At 49.4% G+C, this 19,048-nt stretch overlaps 8 protein-coding genes across 8 annotated transcripts; 5 read left to right on the top strand and 3 right to left on the bottom strand.

Moving 5' to 3' along the window:
- Positions 1-724: 724 nt before the first annotated feature.
- Positions 725-4,516, top strand: N7533_004179 (uncharacterized protein; the record flags this gene model as incomplete). The annotated part of the gene is made up of 9 exons (XM_057100829.1): positions 725-1,829; positions 2,275-2,423; positions 2,512-2,582; positions 2,648-2,795; positions 2,852-2,887; positions 2,941-3,373; positions 3,462-3,988; positions 4,060-4,339; positions 4,401-4,516. The coding sequence occupies 9 exons, from the start codon at positions 725-727 to the stop codon at positions 4,514-4,516; spliced, it is 2,865 nt and encodes a 954-aa protein (XP_056960459.1).
- Positions 4,517-5,096: 580 nt separating this feature from the next.
- Positions 5,097-5,793, bottom strand: N7533_004178 (uncharacterized protein; the record flags this gene model as incomplete). The annotated part of the gene is made up of 2 exons (XM_057100828.1): positions 5,097-5,551; positions 5,637-5,793. The coding sequence occupies 2 exons, from the start codon at positions 5,791-5,793 to the stop codon at positions 5,097-5,099; spliced, it is 612 nt and encodes a 203-aa protein (XP_056960458.1).
- Positions 5,794-6,139: 346 nt separating this feature from the next.
- Positions 6,140-7,905, top strand: N7533_004177 (spermidine synthase; the record flags this gene model as incomplete). Its single annotated transcript, XM_057100827.1, has 3 exons — positions 6,140-7,077; positions 7,135-7,441; positions 7,501-7,905. The coding sequence occupies 3 exons, from the start codon at positions 6,140-6,142 to the stop codon at positions 7,903-7,905; spliced, it is 1,650 nt and encodes a 549-aa protein (XP_056960457.1).
- A 1,002-nt stretch (positions 7,906-8,907) lies between these two features.
- On the top strand, positions 8,908-9,677 carry N7533_004176 (ThiJ/PfpI; the record flags this gene model as incomplete). The annotated part of the gene is made up of 2 exons (XM_057100826.1): positions 8,908-9,499; positions 9,553-9,677. 2 exons carry the CDS (start codon positions 8,908-8,910, stop codon positions 9,675-9,677), a joined length of 717 nt encoding a protein of 238 aa, XP_056960456.1.
- A 716-nt stretch (positions 9,678-10,393) lies between these two features.
- Positions 10,394-12,245, bottom strand: N7533_004175 (dynein family protein; the record flags this gene model as incomplete). Its single annotated transcript, XM_057100825.1, has 5 exons — positions 10,394-10,540; positions 10,595-11,214; positions 11,280-11,373; positions 11,444-11,991; positions 12,074-12,245. 5 exons carry the CDS (start codon positions 12,243-12,245, stop codon positions 10,394-10,396), a joined length of 1,581 nt encoding a protein of 526 aa, XP_056960455.1.
- A 444-nt stretch (positions 12,246-12,689) lies between these two features.
- On the top strand, positions 12,690-13,647 carry N7533_004174 (IST3 family RNA-binding protein; the record flags this gene model as incomplete). The annotated part of the gene is made up of 2 exons (XM_057100824.1): positions 12,690-12,745; positions 12,831-13,647. 2 exons carry the CDS (start codon positions 12,690-12,692, stop codon positions 13,645-13,647), a joined length of 873 nt encoding a protein of 290 aa, XP_056960454.1.
- A 188-nt stretch (positions 13,648-13,835) lies between these two features.
- On the bottom strand, positions 13,836-15,262 carry N7533_004173 (phosphatidylinositol-3,5-bisphosphate binding protein HSV2; the record flags this gene model as incomplete). Its single annotated transcript, XM_057100823.1, has 5 exons — positions 13,836-14,360; positions 14,429-14,785; positions 14,870-14,968; positions 15,048-15,076; positions 15,154-15,262. The coding sequence occupies 5 exons, from the start codon at positions 15,260-15,262 to the stop codon at positions 13,836-13,838; spliced, it is 1,119 nt and encodes a 372-aa protein (XP_056960453.1).
- An 840-nt stretch (positions 15,263-16,102) lies between these two features.
- On the top strand, positions 16,103-17,617 carry aspA (uncharacterized protein; the record flags this gene model as incomplete). Its single annotated transcript, XM_057100822.1, has 6 exons — positions 16,103-16,123; positions 16,219-16,294; positions 16,366-16,482; positions 16,554-16,641; positions 16,717-17,319; positions 17,377-17,617. 6 exons carry the CDS (start codon positions 16,103-16,105, stop codon positions 17,615-17,617), a joined length of 1,146 nt encoding a protein of 381 aa, XP_056960452.1.
- Between the last annotated feature and the right edge of the window lie 1,431 nt (positions 17,618-19,048).

Here is a 19,048-nt window from a genome sequence, read left to right as displayed (position 1 = left end):
ACGTTCGTATCCGCACATCATTTGATCCCTCTTTCTTCTTTGAATCACTCTGACTTGACACCTGTGACCAGGTACAAACTATTTAGGTTTTCTAAATTCTTTCCACTCATCGACCGTTGGACCTTGGTGCAGCAGTGCAAAAATACAGCTCAAAAACCCCTATAGTTATTTTGTCGAACTGGAACAATCTAATGCTGCTTGAGTTCGCGGTAAAGGACAAAGAATTTAAACTCATGGTACACAATTTTTCCGTTCTACTATCTACTACACAAACAAAGAAGCTTATGAATCGATACTCAGCACACATTTTCCAGTTACTCGGCCGCAGGTTTGTGTTCAAGCTTGCTAGAAAATCATTTGATTTATTGAATTAATATCACAGGCTCTTTGTTAACATCTGACAACGCATTTTGACTACCCTTTGTTCTTTTTTCAATGATGGTTTTTACAGTCTTTGTCCTATTCTGAAACTTAGTACAGACTTGAGACGCGTGAATGCCATTGTCCGAGTCTACTACTACTAGTGCCTAGGTATAGTGAGCCTCATCTCTCAAGCTCGAGGCAGAGAACCAGTGAGTGGTACTAGTACTATATAAATGGCCAAGTTCCCTAAGTAATGACTAGCACTTCAGAGTACTAGAAACACAGCGGTGCTCGCAAGAAGCAGTTCAGAAACGGTCAACACACATAGATTCATCTATCACCACCAGAAAATAACTTGAAAATGGGTTCAATTTTGCCAGGAACGCCCACTGCGTTTTGCCTCTGTGTCATGAGCGCAATCTTTCATGATCTTAGAGATGCGTGTTATTTCCCCAAAATTGTTCAAGGTCAGCCCGAGCAAATCGACTGGTCAATGTACGAAAATATGAGCGCCTGCACATTGAAATTTATTGCAGAAGTTTTTGCACAGGTCGAACAGCAGCTGTCCCTTGAGCAACAGAACCGCACAGGCAAATTTTTTATTGCTCTTGGCCGTCTCGGTTGGAAGTTATTCGCCATTTGTGCACATTCAAGAGCATTCCGAACTGCAATAGATGCCTTGAATGATACAGATTGGGATAGCATTCTTACCCTGATTGATGAGGAAAAAAGGAGCATCGAGATCTTTGCTCGCAGTCGCGACTTGGATTGGCGTGGAATCCTTCTACCATATGCCGGAGATCAGTGGCCTGGACTTGAAGAGGCACTGACACCCGATATTAACTTAGCAACAGGGCATCCACATCATATAGTACAGACTGAGGACGGTGGCCTCCGCCAGCCAGTGTTTCCATGGACAGAAGACGGTGAGCTTCAATCCAGTATGCACGGAAATTTCCTCCACCCTTCATTCCCCGATGAGACTGCACCTGCAGGAAAACGCAATGAGAACTTTAGAAAATGTTTTCTCTGTTTGAAAAACACCTGTAAGTGTGAACCCATGTTCGTTCCGGGGGATTTCATTGAACTCCGAGAGTATGCTGATAAGGGAGTGGGAACTCGCGCATTGGTTAACTTCCCGAATAATATGTGTCTAGGTGAGTTCAATGGGGTGGTCATGCCGAAACCACTTGAGAGTGACATATGGAGTATGGAGTGGACGACTCAGAAACGAGACGAGGATGGCACAACATGCTACAAATACTACCCGAATATTATAGTTGACCCCACACGCCTGGGTAGTTGGACTCGATATTCCAACCACCATTGTGACCAGAATAACGCAAGACCCATTCCAGCTGTCGTGGGAGACAGGCCTTTCCTCGGATTTATCACGCTTCGCGATATTTCTGTGTTTGAGGAGGTAACAATTACCTACGGTCCAAATTATTGGATTGGCAGAGGGTGTAAGTGTGGCGGAGTGAAGTGCGTATCTCTTCTTAAAACTCAACTTGATCAGATTAACGTTTTTATTTAGTTTTTGATTTCCACACATTGAAGACAGATAGTAATAACTTGCAACCTTGGAAGCTCATACCCACCCCTAGTAAATTTAAGAAATGCTGGCCATTATCATAGGTAATAGTAAAGTATTATACGTAGTGATACACTAAACATACATGGACTTTTGGTGATTGGGCCCGGTCATGAAATCCATAGGAACCCACCCTCAGGTGGCATGGGAAGCACAGGTCTACCTAGGAAGTACCTCGGACTTGTCAACCCCGCAATTTCCAACTCGTGCGGGGAAGCTTCCTTCTCACATTCTTCCTGGAACTCATCCACAAGGCCAATCTTCAGAATTCGACTCCCACGCATTATACTTTGTTCAGCCATGTTATGAATGTGTAGTCTCCTGTACCATCGGAACCTGGAAGGCTACTAGTATGCGTGTAACAAGAGGGATCTTCGGAGGTCTCCGCTTTCGGCGACAGCTGCAGTCCATTCACTTGCAGCGACGAACTCTGTTGACCGAGAGCTATGCGCGTGGCCCACTGGCTGTGAGTCTCTCTGCTGAATATTCCGCTCGATTTCTCACCAAATGAGATGGAAGATCTCCGTTCCTCTGACACCGCCGTTCTTTCCTAGCCGCCCTTGCTTGAGTCGACCGTTGGCGACCACTTCGCGAAAATTGTGGCCGAACATGGAGATCGAACAGCGTCAGCATTCCTACCCCATCAAAACAATGGAGATCCTAGACAGCCAGACTGACTGTCTCTTCAAGGGTCATTTCGAAGCACCAGAACGATCGTGTCACGTATGCCTCCCTTGACGCCAGAAGCAATGCATTTGCACGGGGTTTAGAATCGGTAGGCGTGAGGAAGGGCGAAAGAGTCGGTGTTATGCTAGGGAATTCTATGGAATATGCTGTTGTATGTGGCCAAGTGACATGACAGAGTTGAAGAGAGGAAAAGCTCATGGAACGCAGGCAACATATGCGCTCTTCAAGCTGGGCGCCATTCTGGTAAATACTCCGACGACTCGCCAGAGGTCTGATCTCTCCTAACATGGCTTTAGGTGCCACTCAATCCGTCCTTTAATGCCACTCAAGTTGTCTCTGCTCTGAGCCACCTTGAGGCGAGCCACCTGATCATCAGCGCCGAATCGAACCTCCCTCGCAAAGACCCCCGCAGTAACGTCAAACTTCTCGAGCTTATGATCGAAGACCTCTTCAGCTCGAAACTCCAGTCCGCACTCATACCTTCTCTCGAGAAAATAATTCTAGTCAACAACTCCTCCGGTCGGGTAGATATATCGTCCTATAAAAGCCTAACGCCCTTCTCCTCGGTCATGTCTCAATTACCTGGAGACTGTCGACCATTGCCGGGACAAAACCTTTACCCGCAAGATATTATCAACATTCAATTTACATCTGGGACGACCGCAATGCCAAAGGCGGCTTGCCTCAGTCATGTCTCTATTCTAAATAACGGTTCCCAGATTGGTGATCGTATGCTACTTACTCCCAACGACATTGTCTGCTGCCCCCCCACCATTGTTCCATTGCTTTGGCTCCATCTTGGGTTATATGGCGACAGCAACTCATGGGTCTTCCATTGTATTCCCAAGCGAGTCGTTCAATGCTCGTGCCGCGTTGCAAGCGGTGCAAGAAGAAAAATGTACGGCACTTTACGGGGTGCCCACGATGTTTCTCGAGGAGCTTAGTCTCATTGCCTCGGGTGAAATTTCCAGTGATGGCTTTCAGCACCTGCGGACTGGAATCGCAGCTGGAAGTAGCATACCCGCAGAATTGATGAAAAAGCTTCATAAGGTATTAAACTTGACCGAGCTGACAATCTGCTACGGAATGACAGAGACAAGCCCTGTCTCTGCGATGACCGCCACAGACGATCCCATAGCAAAGAGAATCAGTACTGTTGGAAGATTGATGCCACATGTCGAGGCTAAAATCGTGGATCCGGTAGACAAAACACAAACCCTTCCAACTGGAGCCCGTGGAGAGCTAGCGGTTAGCGGCTACCTTCTCATGAAGGAGTATTGGGGCGACCCTGTAAAGACCGCCGAGGTTATGATTGCAGATGCTACTGGGAAAGTTTGGATGCATGTAAGTTCAAGTTGTTCTCAATCTCCGAACTGGCGCGAGATCTAATACCCAGGTACTATCTCCTGCAATAGACTGGAGACGAAGCATCTATATCTGAAGATGGATACGTTTCTATAACCGGCCGTATTAAGGATTTGATTATCCGAGGTGGCGAGAACATACATCCCCTTGAAATCGAGAATTGCCTCTTGGCCCACCCTGGTGTTCTTGATGTCTCTGTTGTCGGTGTACCGGATGAGCGATATGGCGAGGTTGTCGCCAGCTTCGTATCCGCCCGAGATCAAGGCTCTAAGATGGTTACTGCCGAGGAGATCCAGCAATGGGTGCGTGAGCATTTGAGCAACCATCTTGGTACGTACCCTCTTTCAATTATACTGTTTCAAACACGACTAATATTCGATTTGCTCCACAGTTCCTAAATATGTATTTTTTTTGGGTCCTACGGAAACGTTCCCGAAGACGGCAAGTGGAAAGATTCAGAAGTTCAAGCTCAAGGAACAGGCGATCAAGCTGATTGCTGGCGCCTGAGATAATTCCCTTGAAATGAGAAATTTATCAAGCTAGGTATCAAATATACTGCATAGCATAGATTCATCAAATCATACCAACATCAATATGTGAACGAGTAACTATCAGGCATATTGCCACGTTTGCAGAGTTGTTCATGAAGTATAGACGCGAGGGCTTCTTGTGCGGAGATGCTGGTGTTGAAAATTATAAAAGTTCTTCTGATCAGAAGTGGAGCGACAATAGCAGGGATTGAAACCGACTGTATATAGCGGGAAGGAGTCCGGTTTGACCTGTCTAGAATCATGAAGTGGATGGCGAAGCACGCAAAATGCGGAATCCGGGGTCTTAAAGACCAGGAGTGGTGCACGGCAATACAGCCAGACCAAGTGGCTTGTAGCACACAGCTGACAAAGCTGTGGATATCCATGAAGTGCAGCCTCACAAGTTTGAGTATGCACTCTAGCGATTGCCAGACAGCATAGAACTTGGACAATCTCTCGGGCCCTCGAGCGAGCATCACGCGTAATCGCCCAAGCAAGCGTCATAGTAGAACAGTAGAACATTGTTGTAGGTTTCCACAAGTAGATCCTCACTTGACTCAGAAATCCTGAATGCCCGTCTCACCCTGAAGCTTCTCTCTAGCATCCTCACCACGAGCATCGTCGACAACCCACTCCGGGTCCTCATCCTCGAAGTATTTATCCAGCTCCTCGGAAAGATCATCATATTCCTCATTCTCATCCACAGCCTTATAATCAAAATCCGGATCATCGCCTCTCATAAACCGCAACGCCATCTCCCACTGCCAAGTCTTCTGCCCTTCCTCCTTGTTGGCGGGGATATCATCACGATCCTCGGCCAGAATCTCTCCATCCGGACCACGAGTATAGCTCAGCATGGAGTTAGGATCCGGGTGCGCCAGCGCATCGACCTTAGCCTCCGAGCGCAATAGATCTGCCTCTAAGACGCCGGAGAATCCTTTCGCGCGGCCCTGCGCTTCTCGTTCTTGCGGTGTTTGGAATCGGCGAATGAGGCGGTCGTATAGTAATGGGTCTAGAATGGATGGAAGTTTCTCAGTAGTTAGCTTGATTTATGTTCTTCGTCTGCGCAGTATCACGTATTCAAAGAGCGAGCGGACCGGCTAGCTCAAGCTCCGCCGAGAAGTACTCGGGGTGCTGGTCCAGATACCGCTTGCGACGGTTCTTGATCTGGACGGAGCGTTGTTTCTCATCGGGCACGTCTGCATCTGTGACTGCGCTGGACTGGAAGCCGGTGTCCATGGGGAAATGTGGCATCTTGTGTCTCCCCCCTTTTGTTTCAGGTTGAGGCGATGTTGAGAGGCTGTGGGGAAAAGAGGAGGGAGAGTTGGGAACGCGGAAGACGGCGGCAAAAGGACGTCGTTTCTGCCACTCCGCGATTTCTTTTTTTTTTCTTGCTTGCGATTGAGAGATGCTGTCGGTCTGAACGTGTAAGTTCTCTATCGTTTCGAATCAGTGAAAGATGGAATTGATGATCCTTCCCCTCACCGTCCTTGGGGTGGAGTCTTGCTGACACGACATCTTGTAGATGCACCCTTGAGTTACCTGGAAACTGGTCTCTCGCCTTTGATAGTGGCAAGCTCTGATTGATAGCTTGGAAATCATGTCTATCGAACAATTCATTCAACAAGCCGACCTGCCCCGGCTGGGCTCCGGTGTGGCATTGTTGTTCCTGGCTGCCTTCTACTCGCCAGTGATGCTGTTGGTCCTGTCGCCCGTCTATGGTGCACTGCCGGCGCACATCTTCCACAGCTATGCCGTCGGAGTCTTCGGTATTGCTGGATGGTTCCTCAAGGACCATATTATGAAGCGATTCGGCCGTGTCGCTGCCTACATGCTTCCTGTCCTGGCATTTTGGACCCCAACTCTGCAATATTTCCTCATGCAACAGAGCTCCAAGCTGGGAAATCCAGCCGGCCCAGTCATCACTGAGCTTTTTGGTTACTTGCCTATGGTTACATTGACCGTGGCCATTGCCGGAAAGCAAATCCAATATGCCCTGCATCTTGAAGCTCAAGGAGATCTGGTGGTCGAGCATGTGCCCCTGTTGGCCACATACGCCATCTACTCCGCCAGCGAGCACATCGCCAAGGCTATCCTGTCATCTGCAATTGGTTTCACGGTTCTCTTTACTCGTGCTGGTCTGCAATTTATCATTGCAGCTCTTTACGCGGCTGTTATTCCGTCCAAAATGCTCCTGCTGGCAATCCCGTCGGTGCTTTTCTCCTTGTCTTCAGATGTTCACCTGGGTGGAATTAGCGGCGTCAACAATGCTATCAGCCACGAAGGATATAAGCTCCTGGAACGACAAGAATCATACACTGGATACATCTCCGTCTTGGAGAACCTGAATGATGGCTTCCGTGTCATGCGTTGCGACCACAGTCTTCTCGGAGGTCAGTGGACTAAGACTGTCCCTGGATACAACCCCGAAGTAGAGGATCCTATCTACGCCGTCTTTGCCATGCTCGAGGCCGTTCGTCTAGTTGAGCCTGACCACGGTACCCCTCGTGTAGATGCTAACAGCAAGGCACTTGTTATGTAAGAGCACTGTGGACAGTGTGCAGAAAATTGACAGGCTAACCATCTTCAAAATAGTGGGCTTGGAATTGGTACCACCCCGGCTGCTTTGATGAAGCATGGTATCGATACTACTATAGTTGAGCTTGACCCCGTCGTTCACAAGTTCGCCACCAAATACTTCAACCTCCAAGATAAGCACAATGTCGCCATCGAGGACGCAACCAAGTTCGTCGCGCGCCAGCTTAAGTCGACTCCCCACCCCCAGTATGACTACATTGTTCACGACGTCTTCACCGGCGGTGCCGAGCCCGCGGAACTATTCACTATTCAGTTCTTGGAAGAGCTCAAGTCCCTTCTCAAGGAGGATGGCGCTATTGCTATCGTAAGACTGATCATCTAGTAATCATATCAAATAAAGAAGAAAATAGCTAACACCTACAGAACTACGCCGGCGATCTCAACCTCTACCCAACCGGCCTCGTCGTACGCACTATCCTCGCTGCTTTCCCCTCTTGCCGCATCTTCCGCGAGCACCCAGCCGAACGTGATAGCGAGAACCCCGACTTCACCAACATGGTGCTCTTCTGCAAGAAGAGCTCCAAGACCCCTGTCGAATTTCGCGACGCCGTGCCCGCAGATTTCCTGCGCAGCCGCTCGCGCGAGAGCTACCTTGTTCCGACGCACGAGATGAACCCTTCTCTGTTTTCTACTATTCCCAAGGATGGAAAATCGATTCTCCTTGATGATGAGGTTGGGAGATTGTACAAGTATCAAGACCGTGGTGCGCTCGAGCACTGGGCGATCATGCGTAAGGTCATTCCCGATTCTGTCTGGGAGAACTGGTAATCCAGTCGCGATGGAAGGCTCTTCGCTCGATGTCAAGTAGTAGGCTAGATACTTAGTTCTGCTAGAATTAGCATCAGAGATATCAACTGTATACTACTTGGAATGAGTCTCCTACCTAGTATTTCACCCGAATATAGGCCCAGTGCCCTGCATTGTTAGGATCCTGCAACTTCAAAGTTGTTTAGGTACTAGTATAATACTAGTAGCCTCACTGAGATAGGTATTCATGGCCGTCGTTGAGGTCATACTAGTAGAGAAGAATAGCTTTCACCCTTCAAGTTTTCGCCTTGCTCACCCCTCACTCTCTGTTCAGAGACCGGGCGAAATAGTTTTCATTCGAATGTGGGGGGTCCTACGGTACTGGGAGATGCACGTGATAGTTAGATAGTACCTAAACCTGGGCATATACATTGTGGAATTACTAATATAACGCCCATCCCCGCCGGAGTGAGTTCCGGAAGTCTAGATTGTGGTAGTGCCTTGCCCAGGTGATTGGCCATCGAACAATGCTGATTAGGAGATCCCAGAGCCTAGCGTGCGGTGTTCACTAATCTATACCTAGGTATGTAACATGCAGTACAAATTACAAATTTACAATATGGCTAGTACGCTAATGCACGCTAAGATGTCTCGATTGACGTATGAAGAGGGTGTAGAGTTCAAAATTGATACTACTACTAGTACTAGTATGCAGTAGGTAAGCCAAAGCCGAATCCGGCTCTAAAGCTGACTCCGGATGGCCCCCCAAAGCATACACCTGCATAGGTACCTAGTAGGCAATGAGGCTGAAGACCCTTGGAAGTCAGATATAAAAGGGCCCCGGCCTCGCAGGTACTTCCGTGATCAAGTTCAAAACAAGTTCAAGTTGAAGTTTAAGTATTCCGACCAAAAACTTGACTGGGGTCAAGGCCGACAGTAAAATAAAATATTGAACTCAGTAAATTAGAACCAAACCTTTCCAAGGATACTCGCTTTACCTGCCTATCAATCATAACTCTCAATATGCCGCCCCGTCGAGCCCTTATTTCAGTCACTTCGGCTAGCGCCCCCCTGTTCAATGGCAAAGAGACGACTGGACTTTTCATCAGCGAGGCCTTGCACCCCTACAAGGTCCTCGTCGCAGCAGGCTTCGAAGTAGACCTGTCCTCTGAGACAGGTAGTTACACGCCTGACTGGCTTTCCCAGCAACCCGACTTCCTCAACGGCGAAGACCTAGAGATCTGGACCAACACCAACAGTGACTTCCGAAAGAAGCTTGACAACATGGTTAAAGCTGGTGACCTGGATGCTTCGAGTTACGGTCTATTCTATGCCTCCGCCGGCCACGCCGCTTTGATAGATTACCCTACTGCCACTGGCTTGCAGCACATCGCTGAGCAAGTGTGGGCCAACGGCGGCGTTGTCGCTTCTGTTTGCCACGGGCCTGCAATATTTGCCAATATCAAAGATCTTGCTACCGGAGAGCCGATAATCAAAGGAAAGAAACTCACTGGGTTTACTACTGAGGCTGAAAATACCATGGGCATCATGGGTGAATTGCGGGACTTGAATACCGAAATGGTGGAAGAGCTTTCTGATCGACTGGGCGCAATCTGTAAGAGTATTCTATGTCTGGCATTGGCATTCCCTCCTCTGATTGTGTCATAGATGAACGATCAACCGACGTTTGGGATGACTATCACGTTGTGGATGGACGATTGGTAACCGGTCAAAACCCTGCTAGTGCTACATCAACTGCAAAAGCATCTGTTGATATTTTTGACCAGCTTTAAGGTGAAGAAAAAGGCGAAGATTGAATGATTGATTTGGGCAATCTGAAGGACAATACTGACCTTTTTGATGTTATCGTGCTGCTTTTAAGATTGCCAAATTTGATATACGCCGTACTAGTAACCTAACTATTTGCAGAAATACTAGTCAATCTTCATGCTTATCTGGAATTTTGACTTCCCAGTACATAAATACCTACCTAGGTAGGTTTATGACCCTGTAGATAATGAAAACGTTGCCCAGGTGGTAACGCCTAGATTTTCCAATCAACCTTGGTACCTTGGAAATTCACGAGATGCTACCCCTTTAGACGAGAGGTTGTACCAGTTCCAAGTTTACTGCGGCAATAATATAAAAAACAAGGACATGTTGCGTCGGTGGTGAATAGATATGTGTGTGTACGGAATACACGTACCAAGGTCACGTATATCAACCCGATCTCGGGATCAGACAAAGATCGAGAAAAACGACTCATATTGGTATCATTATCTAGCATCCCGCCACAAAAGTCCACGGAATCCCCGGGGGAGGAAACAACTATGCACAGCCCTGCACATTCAATCTACTTCCTATATCAGAAACCAGGTCTACTATAAGACCGCCCCCCCTCCACAATATGTACGCTCATGAAAATAGTAAAATACAGCCCAAGCAGAGAAAATAGTGTATGGATAGAGAGAGAGAGGGGGGGGGGGGAACGAAAAAGCAGGGTGGTGAATCAAGCAGATGGGCTGCCGCGGGGACTGCTGCTGGGCTTCTTAACGAGACCTGCGAAAAAGTTTGCCAGTGCTTGGTTGTGGGCTTTCTCGTCGCCTGGGGTTGCGGGAGATCCTTCCTTTCTTTGGGTCCGGTTGGCTTCGCGGTCCTGTAACCATGTTAGAGTTTCACATGTATAACTACTTGAATGGTATGTTCTTACGCGAAGCTTCTTTAGCATGTCATCCGCATCTACTTGGATACCGCCCATATTGAACTGGACCGGGCCGATATGCTCGTTGACCTTGCCCTGGTCATCCATTGGAGACATCTCCAACTGGGGAGTTTCCTGAGTTGAGCGGTCTTTCTCATCGTCTGCCTTGAGCTGTTCGAGAACATCGACTTGCTTCATAAGGAACCCTTGCGTGTCAGAAGTATCGATCTCAACCTTTGTGCCGTTGGTGGTGCTGGAGTGGGCGATCGTCGCGTCCCTCTTAGGGTCTTGGATGGTCTGCTCGAAGACCGTCACCGCACTGGTGCCGTCGTCGGCTTCTCCGTTCTCATCTTGCGGGGAAGTATGCGCTGGTTGGTCAAGCGGCTCTGGGGCATCTTGAATCTCGATGGACCAGGCGGTTGATGCACCCTCCATATCGAATCCTTCGCGGATAATCCGAATCTTACCCCAGGAATCCCAGTTGGCAGGAACCAGAATCTTGTCGCGGTCGATCACGTTGTGTTTTAATGACTGTCGTTTCAGGAGAGAGTGTATACCAAGCGAGGAATGAATCAAGCTCTGAAGAGAGTTGGCAAGGAAAGGTGTGGTATAAATGAGCGATGCGCCATCTGTGAAAAGTTAGAATGGAATCGGATCGAAAGATTGATACTAAAATTGCTCCAGGGAGGCTCACGCTTAAGCAGGAGGGTACGCATAAATTGCAAAATGAAATCGAATTGCTCTTCGTGCCAGCCGTGGTCTTTTTCCAGCTTTTCGATCTTGTCTGCCTATAGGAGCTTGCGTGTTAGTAAATTCGACCCCCAATGGACGTTTCGATTGCGTATAGGGTTCACATACTCCTTGGCAAACAACACACATTGGGATGCCCAGCCCTTCATCCCATTCGCCAGGTCCCAGCGGTATTGTGACCGGGCCGCCAGAATTTGATATGCCACCCGTTGCGGCAGAGCTAGCGTCCATACCTCTCTTGCGATCGCGCCACTCAGTCATAATTTCCTCCATCACGAGCTTTGTATCATCATCCAGAGAGACAAGCACGGAGCGCAAGAGACGAACCCATTCTCGCAGTCGCCGGACCCAGGTCCAGGGGTCCGACCAGTCCAAAAGAATAACAACCAGGGTTTCAGGCACAGATTGAGGAGTCAAGAGCGGTTTGATAAGAGGTGCGAATGACGGAGAGGGGTCTGCCAAAAGGTACGCTGAGACGCGGGCTAATGTGTCTTCTCGATCGGCATCGAGCACATCGCGATATGTATATCCCAGAGCAAATTGGTTGGCGATGGGAGGGGTCTTCCCCTTCCGTTTGTCGTTTACTAGGCTGGGGTCCGCGGAGGTATCTGCGGAGAAGGTCTCCAGGAACTCTCGCTGGCTTTCTGGAGTGCCACCTATTTGTTCAACAGTCAGTATCTCCAGCAGCAGTTGGTAGTATTTCCAGCATGAAGTATTGCAGAGGGGCTAGCCACGAACCTAAGATCAACAGGTTCTTCTCCGGGAGGCGCTTTCCATTCGCGACACCATCTAGTAGCGACGACCAAATATTCTTCTTTGAGCCATCCTTACTCGTGGGTCGACTGTTGGCACCAGGTGCTTTAGATCCGCGGGTCGGACTGGAAGACATTGTCTGCTCTAGTCCCACCATGCGTCAAGGTGGTGGCATATACCTTTTTCCCAAGCACCGGCAGCGTAGGGGAAATATCGAACAGAGACGGCGCAAGGCAACAAGAAGGTACCAAAATCAAGTAGCGGCGGTGGAGGGGTGCGTAGGTGAGAGAAGTGTCGTCCAGGCGCGCGCTGCGCGGTCAGGGGAATCTGGAGAAAGCGGGACGGAGGTGGGTGAGGAAAGCTTCGCTCTCACAAAGCCACGAGCACAAGGGACGAGAAGACCGATCCAATCAACCTAGTAAATTGTTCAGTGGTCGCAGGCCAAACGACGTCACGGAGGATGGAGCAGGGGGGGTTTCCGGGAGTCGAGTAAACATTTGACGATTTTACGGTTCCGCAGGTGCTCCGAGTGGAACCCTTCGCGACCTCCCCCCCAACTTTCTTTCTCTTCTCTACTTGACTTCCTCTACACACCACCACCATGAACTCCATTCGTGAGGTCCAGAAGCTCAACAAGCTTGAGCTGGAAAATGCAGTGTATGTCCCGGCTTCCTCGACTGTCTCCATTTTTCGTCTTTTCCCCCGGTACCCAAAGCTAACCTGGCCTGCGCGCCTTGCCTAGACCTCCGGAAGCGTCATGGCACGCAGACTACCGAGACACCGCGTATATCTACATAGGTGGATTACCATTTGACCTGTCGGAGGGCGACATCGTAACCATATTCTCTCAATACGGTGAACCAGTCAACATAAATCTGGTTCGCGACAAGGAAACGGGCAAAAGCCGGGGATTTGCCTTCCTGAAATATGAAGACCAGCGCAGCACAGATCTGGCCGTCGACAACATGGGTGGCGCAACCGTCATGGGACGCATGCTCCGAGTCGACCACACACGATACAAGAAACGCGATGACGACGAGGAGGGCGATAATGTCGCTAAACTCATGGGCGATGCGGTGATCGACGAGAGCAAGAAAGATGATGAGGATCGGTCCAGTCGGAGGAAGCGGATAGACAATCAAGGTGATAAGGAAGAACAGCGCCCATTGCTCAAGGAGGAGAAAGAGTTACAGGATCTGATCCAAAATCATGACGAGGAAGACCCGATGAAGGAATTCCTTATCGGAGAAAAGAAGGAAGAAGTTGCGCTCGCCATTGAAAAGTACCAAAGTGAGCGGAAAAGGTCTTCACGACGCCGCGATGACAGCAGGGAGCGTTCAAGCAGACATTCCCGTCGCCATCGCTCTCGTACCCCCGAGCGGCATCGTCGCCATCGTTCGTCAGACCGAGATCGCGAAAGAAGGCCGCGCCGCCGGTCTACAGAAAGAGACGACAAGGAAAGGTCAAGGCGAGACAGGGATCGAACGCCTAGAAGATCTCGCTCGCCATCATCTCACAAACATCGCAGTGATCGGGACAGAGACGATCGTCGCCACTGAAAAGCTCTCGTATAAATCAATATACCGAACTTTGAGCTTGCACTACGAACTTGATCAACAATTGGCTATGTATACAGTTTCATGAATTCAGAAACTTTGGCATACTGTTTTGAAAGACAGAAAGCCTGGTATCTATCTACAAACGATAAGATGGCCCCCCCATGGGCCAAATTAGCGGCGGCTCGACCTCACCCACCCAGGTACCGTTTCCAGCCCTCCCGATTGAAACTCCGCTCCCCATCATCGCCAACACGAAGCACAAATTTTTCCCATCGCCCTTCTCGACCGGAGCCAATGGTCAGGATTGTATTGTCATCCAACCAGCCAATGACTCCCTTCCGTGGTTGAGCACCTGATGAAGACGATCGCGCCGATAATTGCTCTTGTGAGGCCCCACCATCCATCGCAAAATGCGCACTGGCAAAAGAGTACGTATCTGAAAACACTCGCGGGAGCATGGGAAATTTGCCCAGTAAGCCCCATTTGTGGCTCGTGGTCTCTTCAGGACCAGAGGAGGAGGATTGACCGCTGTGGCCAGTGTGAGGCGGGCGACGTATATCGAAGACATGAAGGGTGCCTTTGTCGGATGTTACCGCGAGTAAAGAGTTGGAGGGGGAGAATGAGACCGAGAATATCACCGCGTGGTCAACGCCGCGGCGCAGTTCTTCCAATTTCGTGCAGTTTCCTGTAGAAAATATGCGAATCAAAGTTCCCTGAAGAGGTGTTAGTTCAATTGGCCATGCGTGAGAAATAAAGCAAATAACGAATGCGGAGTGCGTACTGTTTCGCTCGCCGTAGCCAGCACCTCCCCATCGCGACCAAGAGCCATCGCGCGTAGAGGAGAGCTATGGGCTGGGATGATGCTGATATTCCCAGTCGTCAATTCGACTAGCCGCACCTGTCCGGCGGATTTCCCGGGGAAGGCTAACACCTTCTCGCCCAGACAAACCAGTCCCAAGGGGTTATCGCATGTTTCGTAAAAGGAGAGTTTCTTCGGTTCGGTTGCGAAAGCAAAAACATGGATGCTGTTCAGCAGCGCGACGACGATTCTGGATTTGGAGAGACCGATTCCCAAGACAGAGGTTTGGAATTCGAGAGTAATGGCAGCTTTTTGTTTGGCATCGTCCCAGATCACCAGCTATAGAAGAGATGATTGATCAGTTTCTATTCCAAAAAATGAAGCGATTTGGGCAGCGTGATGCTGATATACTCAGGGACATACTTTATTTTGAGGGAATTTAGGGTTTCGCCCCCCCACCAACGATGGCGAGATAGTTCGACTGACCAAGCATTTCTGCGAGACCGATGCCTGCATTGAAGTCTAAAGCACCAATCCAGCATTGTATCAGCATATTATGTTGTAGCAAGATAGAAAAGAAGGCTTGCTCACCTCTAGAAACCTTGAGTTCACACGGATTCGAGTTGAACACTAGAAGAGATACTTCTTAGCGCGTTTCCTGGTTCCACCAGTTTCGACAGGCTGGAAACCAAGGGCTTATAGCATACCGCAAAATCCTGTCTCAAGACCAACTGAAAAACAGCTGCTGTCATTGTTGAAAGTTGCCGACAGGGAGTAGGGTCCGACGGACTCATCGATAACCTGGCGGGTATTCATGATCGCGCCGCATGACGTGAGTACAATGCGCGTTAGGAGGTTAACCGAAAGTGGGAATTCCCTTGGAGATAACAGTATCGGTAGAGAGGGTAACAAAAGGTTACTTGTCTCTTGTCAAACGAGCATAAAGGGTGAAAGGCGTGGAGAGTGGAGGTGAAAGGAAAGAAGGTATGGTAGGGTGTGGTCATGGGGAAGCTCTCCCCGTGGATCGGCGATAAGCAACGGAGGGGACCATCTGGGGGGAGCTTGGACCGCCTCAGTAACCTCCTGGTAGGGAAAGCGGTGTGTTGGTGATGTGGAAGGCGGTGGGTTGCGGGAGGCAGAATGCTGACATAATATATGATCGAGTCGAAGGCAAGAGCGACCCACCAAAGCGCCCCTGAGTGCCTTATTCATGGATCCTCCAAAAGGGCAGGCACGACAGTCAACATTGAGAACAACACTCCATACTATAAAGGACGGGGAGAAAAACAATCAATTAAAGGGGCATCACAGGATTATTTGAGTCAAATTCAATTATTGTTTTCTATATTTATGCTATGCTCCCTTCGTAAAACACGTACCATATCAAAATTCAATTGATCATAAAGTGAAATGAAATACTATCTGGTCGAGTAGAGCTGGGGAGCAGGACGTCCCGTGATTGGTCCGCATAGGGAAAGGGGGAAACACCGACGAGGAACTGTCTTTCCTCCGCCCTCCTCGACCCCCCCTACTCTCTCCATTCGAGACCCTCAGGAGAGTTTCACCTTCACCTCTTCATACCGTTGGTTCCTTGCTTTGGAATTCTCCTCTTTTCCAATCTCTCTTTCAATTTCCCCTCTTCACACACAGCCCACCATGTCTTCGGCCCTCAACGCGGTATGTTCCCCTTTTATTTCCTCCCGAATGCTTGCCCCATACTTCAACCATGAAAAAATGTTCGACAAGCTAACTGATGTCCCCATTGTGGGCAGATGAAGATCCGTCGCAAGAAGAATGTCAAGAAGGGTATTCAGTTCTGTGTGATGGTCTGCGGTGCCAGCGGAACGGGTACGAATCCCTCTATTTTACCCCCGAGCCTGTTCTCTTCGAATTGTTCCCTGACCGTCAACGCTACTTAGGACGCACAACTTTTGTCAACACCCTCTGCGGAAAGCAAGTGCTAGAGGGCAAGGACGCTGATGATCCAGAGCACGCCCACGAAGAGGAGGGTGTGCGCATCAAGCCCGTCACCGTCGGTAAGTCAACTCGACTCAAGTTTCCCCCGCGCCAACCCATCATTCAAATGCTAACCATCCCGGTATCACAGAGCTTGAGCTGGATGAGGAGGGAACCCGCATCTCCCTGACTATCGTTGATACCCCCGGTTTCGGTGACCAGATTGACAATGAGGCCAGGCATGTCCCCTGAACTGGGTTCCCCCCTGCCCGATGAAATTAACCCATCCTCCTTGCTAACGCTTCTATTCACAGCTTCGGCGAGATTGTCGGCTACCTCGAGCGCCAATATGATGACATCCTTGCTGAGGAGTCCCGAATCAAGCGTAACCCTCGCTTCAGAGACAACCGTGTCCACGTCCTCCTTTATTTCATCACACCCACCGGTCACGGTCTCCGTGAACTCGATATCGAACTTATGAAGCGTCTGTCCCCGCGTGTCAACGTCATCCCCGTTATTGGAAAGGCCGACTCCCTCACCCCCGCAGAATTGGCCGAGTCCAAGAAGTTGATCATGGAAGATATTGAGCACTACCGCATCCCCGTCTACAACTTCCCCTACGATGTTGAGGAGGACGATGAGGATACCGTTGAAGAGAACGCCGAGCTCCGTGGACTGATGCCCTTCGCCATTGTTGGCTCTGAGGACTTCGTTGAGATTGATAACAAGAAAGTGCGCGCCCGCCAGTACCCATGGGGTGTGGTCGAGGTTGAGAACCCCCGACACTCCGACTTCCTCGCCATTCGCAGCGCCCTGCTCCACAGCCATCTTGCAGATCTGAAGGAGATCACCCACGACTTCCTTTACGAGAACTACCGTACCGAGAAGCTCAGTAAGAGCGTGGACGGTGCCGATTCGTACGTACCCACTCACACCATGGCATTAGATGAACCAGCGCTAACAAATACCAACAGAGGTGGCGACTCCAGCATGAACCCCGGCGATCTCGCCTCTCAGTCCGTCCGCCTCAAGGAGGAGCAACTCCGCCGCGAGGAGGAGAAGCTGCGCGAGATCGAGATCAAGGTGCAGCGCGAGATTGCCGAGAAGCGGCAGGAGCTGCTGGCCCGCGAGAGCCAGCTCAGAGAGATCGAGGCTCGTATGGCACGCGAGGCCAGCCAGAGCAATGTCAGCGAGGCCACTGGCGGAGAGGCTTAGATATACCCTGTCGAAAATGCGGCTCATTCAGCGGGGCGCCGGTTCGCAATGTGATACCGTTTGTGCCAATATCATGGACTTCGTGGCACGAAGTTGGTTTCTGTTTATGGGGATAATATTGACTGTTTATTCACGTTAATAGCTTTTTTATTTTCTTTTTCGCTTTTCTTCGTTTCCTCTCCTTATCATTGTTTCTGGTGTCTTTGTGGAGAGATGGACAATTCCCAACATAGAATGCAACGCTCCGGCTTTGACGATGGGCACAACCATTCCTTCATGTTCTCCAAGTGGAAAGACAAGAACCAAACAGTGTCTCCGTTTTTACCTTGTTGTTTGGCCTCGCAATCAATTTTCCACATGTTTTTGCCGCTCAGTGGCCAAAGCAATGGACAACCACCTCATGTTCCATCTTCCCAAACTGCCACACCTTGGGACAGAGACAAGCACGATCATCTCTTTCTTCCTCGCTCATTCCCTTGTTCGCTTTACCCCGGGGATTAATTACTCTGCATACTATTTTACATCTTCCCCCCCCCCTTCCTATCCATCCCCATCCGTCCTCGGGAAATGCAAATCTCGTTATTTTGTCCGTGTCACCTTGTCCAAACTTGTCCCGCAACGCAGCCAAGATTCCCTCGTCTTCTCTTTTGTATCTTTTTGTTGCTCTTGGCTCCATGTCCGACTTATCCCCCGCCTCTCCCCCGTGGTCTTCCCGCCGAGTTCAAGTTCTATAGTTCAATGCGGAAGAAAAAGTAATTTGGTCTCGCTCTGTTCTGGATACGTAGATCTGCTTTATTGGTTTTGGGGCCTTTTCTATTGCCTGAATACATATGCCTGATCCCGGGGCTCATATGTGACCTCCGTCAAATTTCACTGCTTGATGGGTCACATGTGATAGAGAAAAGGGAGTCTTAGACGCGAGCCATAAGGCTTACTACTACCGACTAGTACTAGTACGGAGTACGAAGTGGTGAGCCTGGCACTAATGCCCCTAAAGATACACCCAATAGATAGTACAATGCATGCATGCCCAAATGCACTCCAACATGACACGACACTGCAGCTTGAAATCAAAATCCATATTATGTATTGTGTTTGATATCTTCAAGCTACCACAGATGATCTACCGGTCCAAAACACAGCATTCCACATCGATAGCATTGGAAGTAATGATGTACCTCAAAAGTTTCAACAGTACAGGAAAGAAAGTAAGGAAGAAAAACGGTTAAAAGAAGAAGCTAAAGAAGAAGAACAGCAAGACATGGTCATTACATTCGCAGGCCATGCGGGAAGGGAAGGAGGGAAAGGCAAAATCAATGAGGGGGAAAAAGAAGAAATCAATAAAATTTTAAGAGAAGGCAAAAGGAAATCTGGAGATAGAAGAAGAAATGCAACGATGGAGAACAAAAAGAGGAACGCAGACTGCAGCAG

This window comes from Penicillium manginii, assembly GCF_028828005.1.
Source record: "Penicillium manginii strain IBT 31320 chromosome Unknown utg000004l:1.0-7231830.0:1.0-7236170.0, whole genome shotgun sequence".
In the NCBI taxonomy this organism is placed as follows: Eukaryota; Fungi; Ascomycota; class Eurotiomycetes; order Eurotiales; family Aspergillaceae; genus Penicillium; species Penicillium manginii.
The sequence above is the reverse complement of the archived record's forward strand: the minus strand, read 5'-3'. Positions and strand labels throughout refer to the sequence as shown.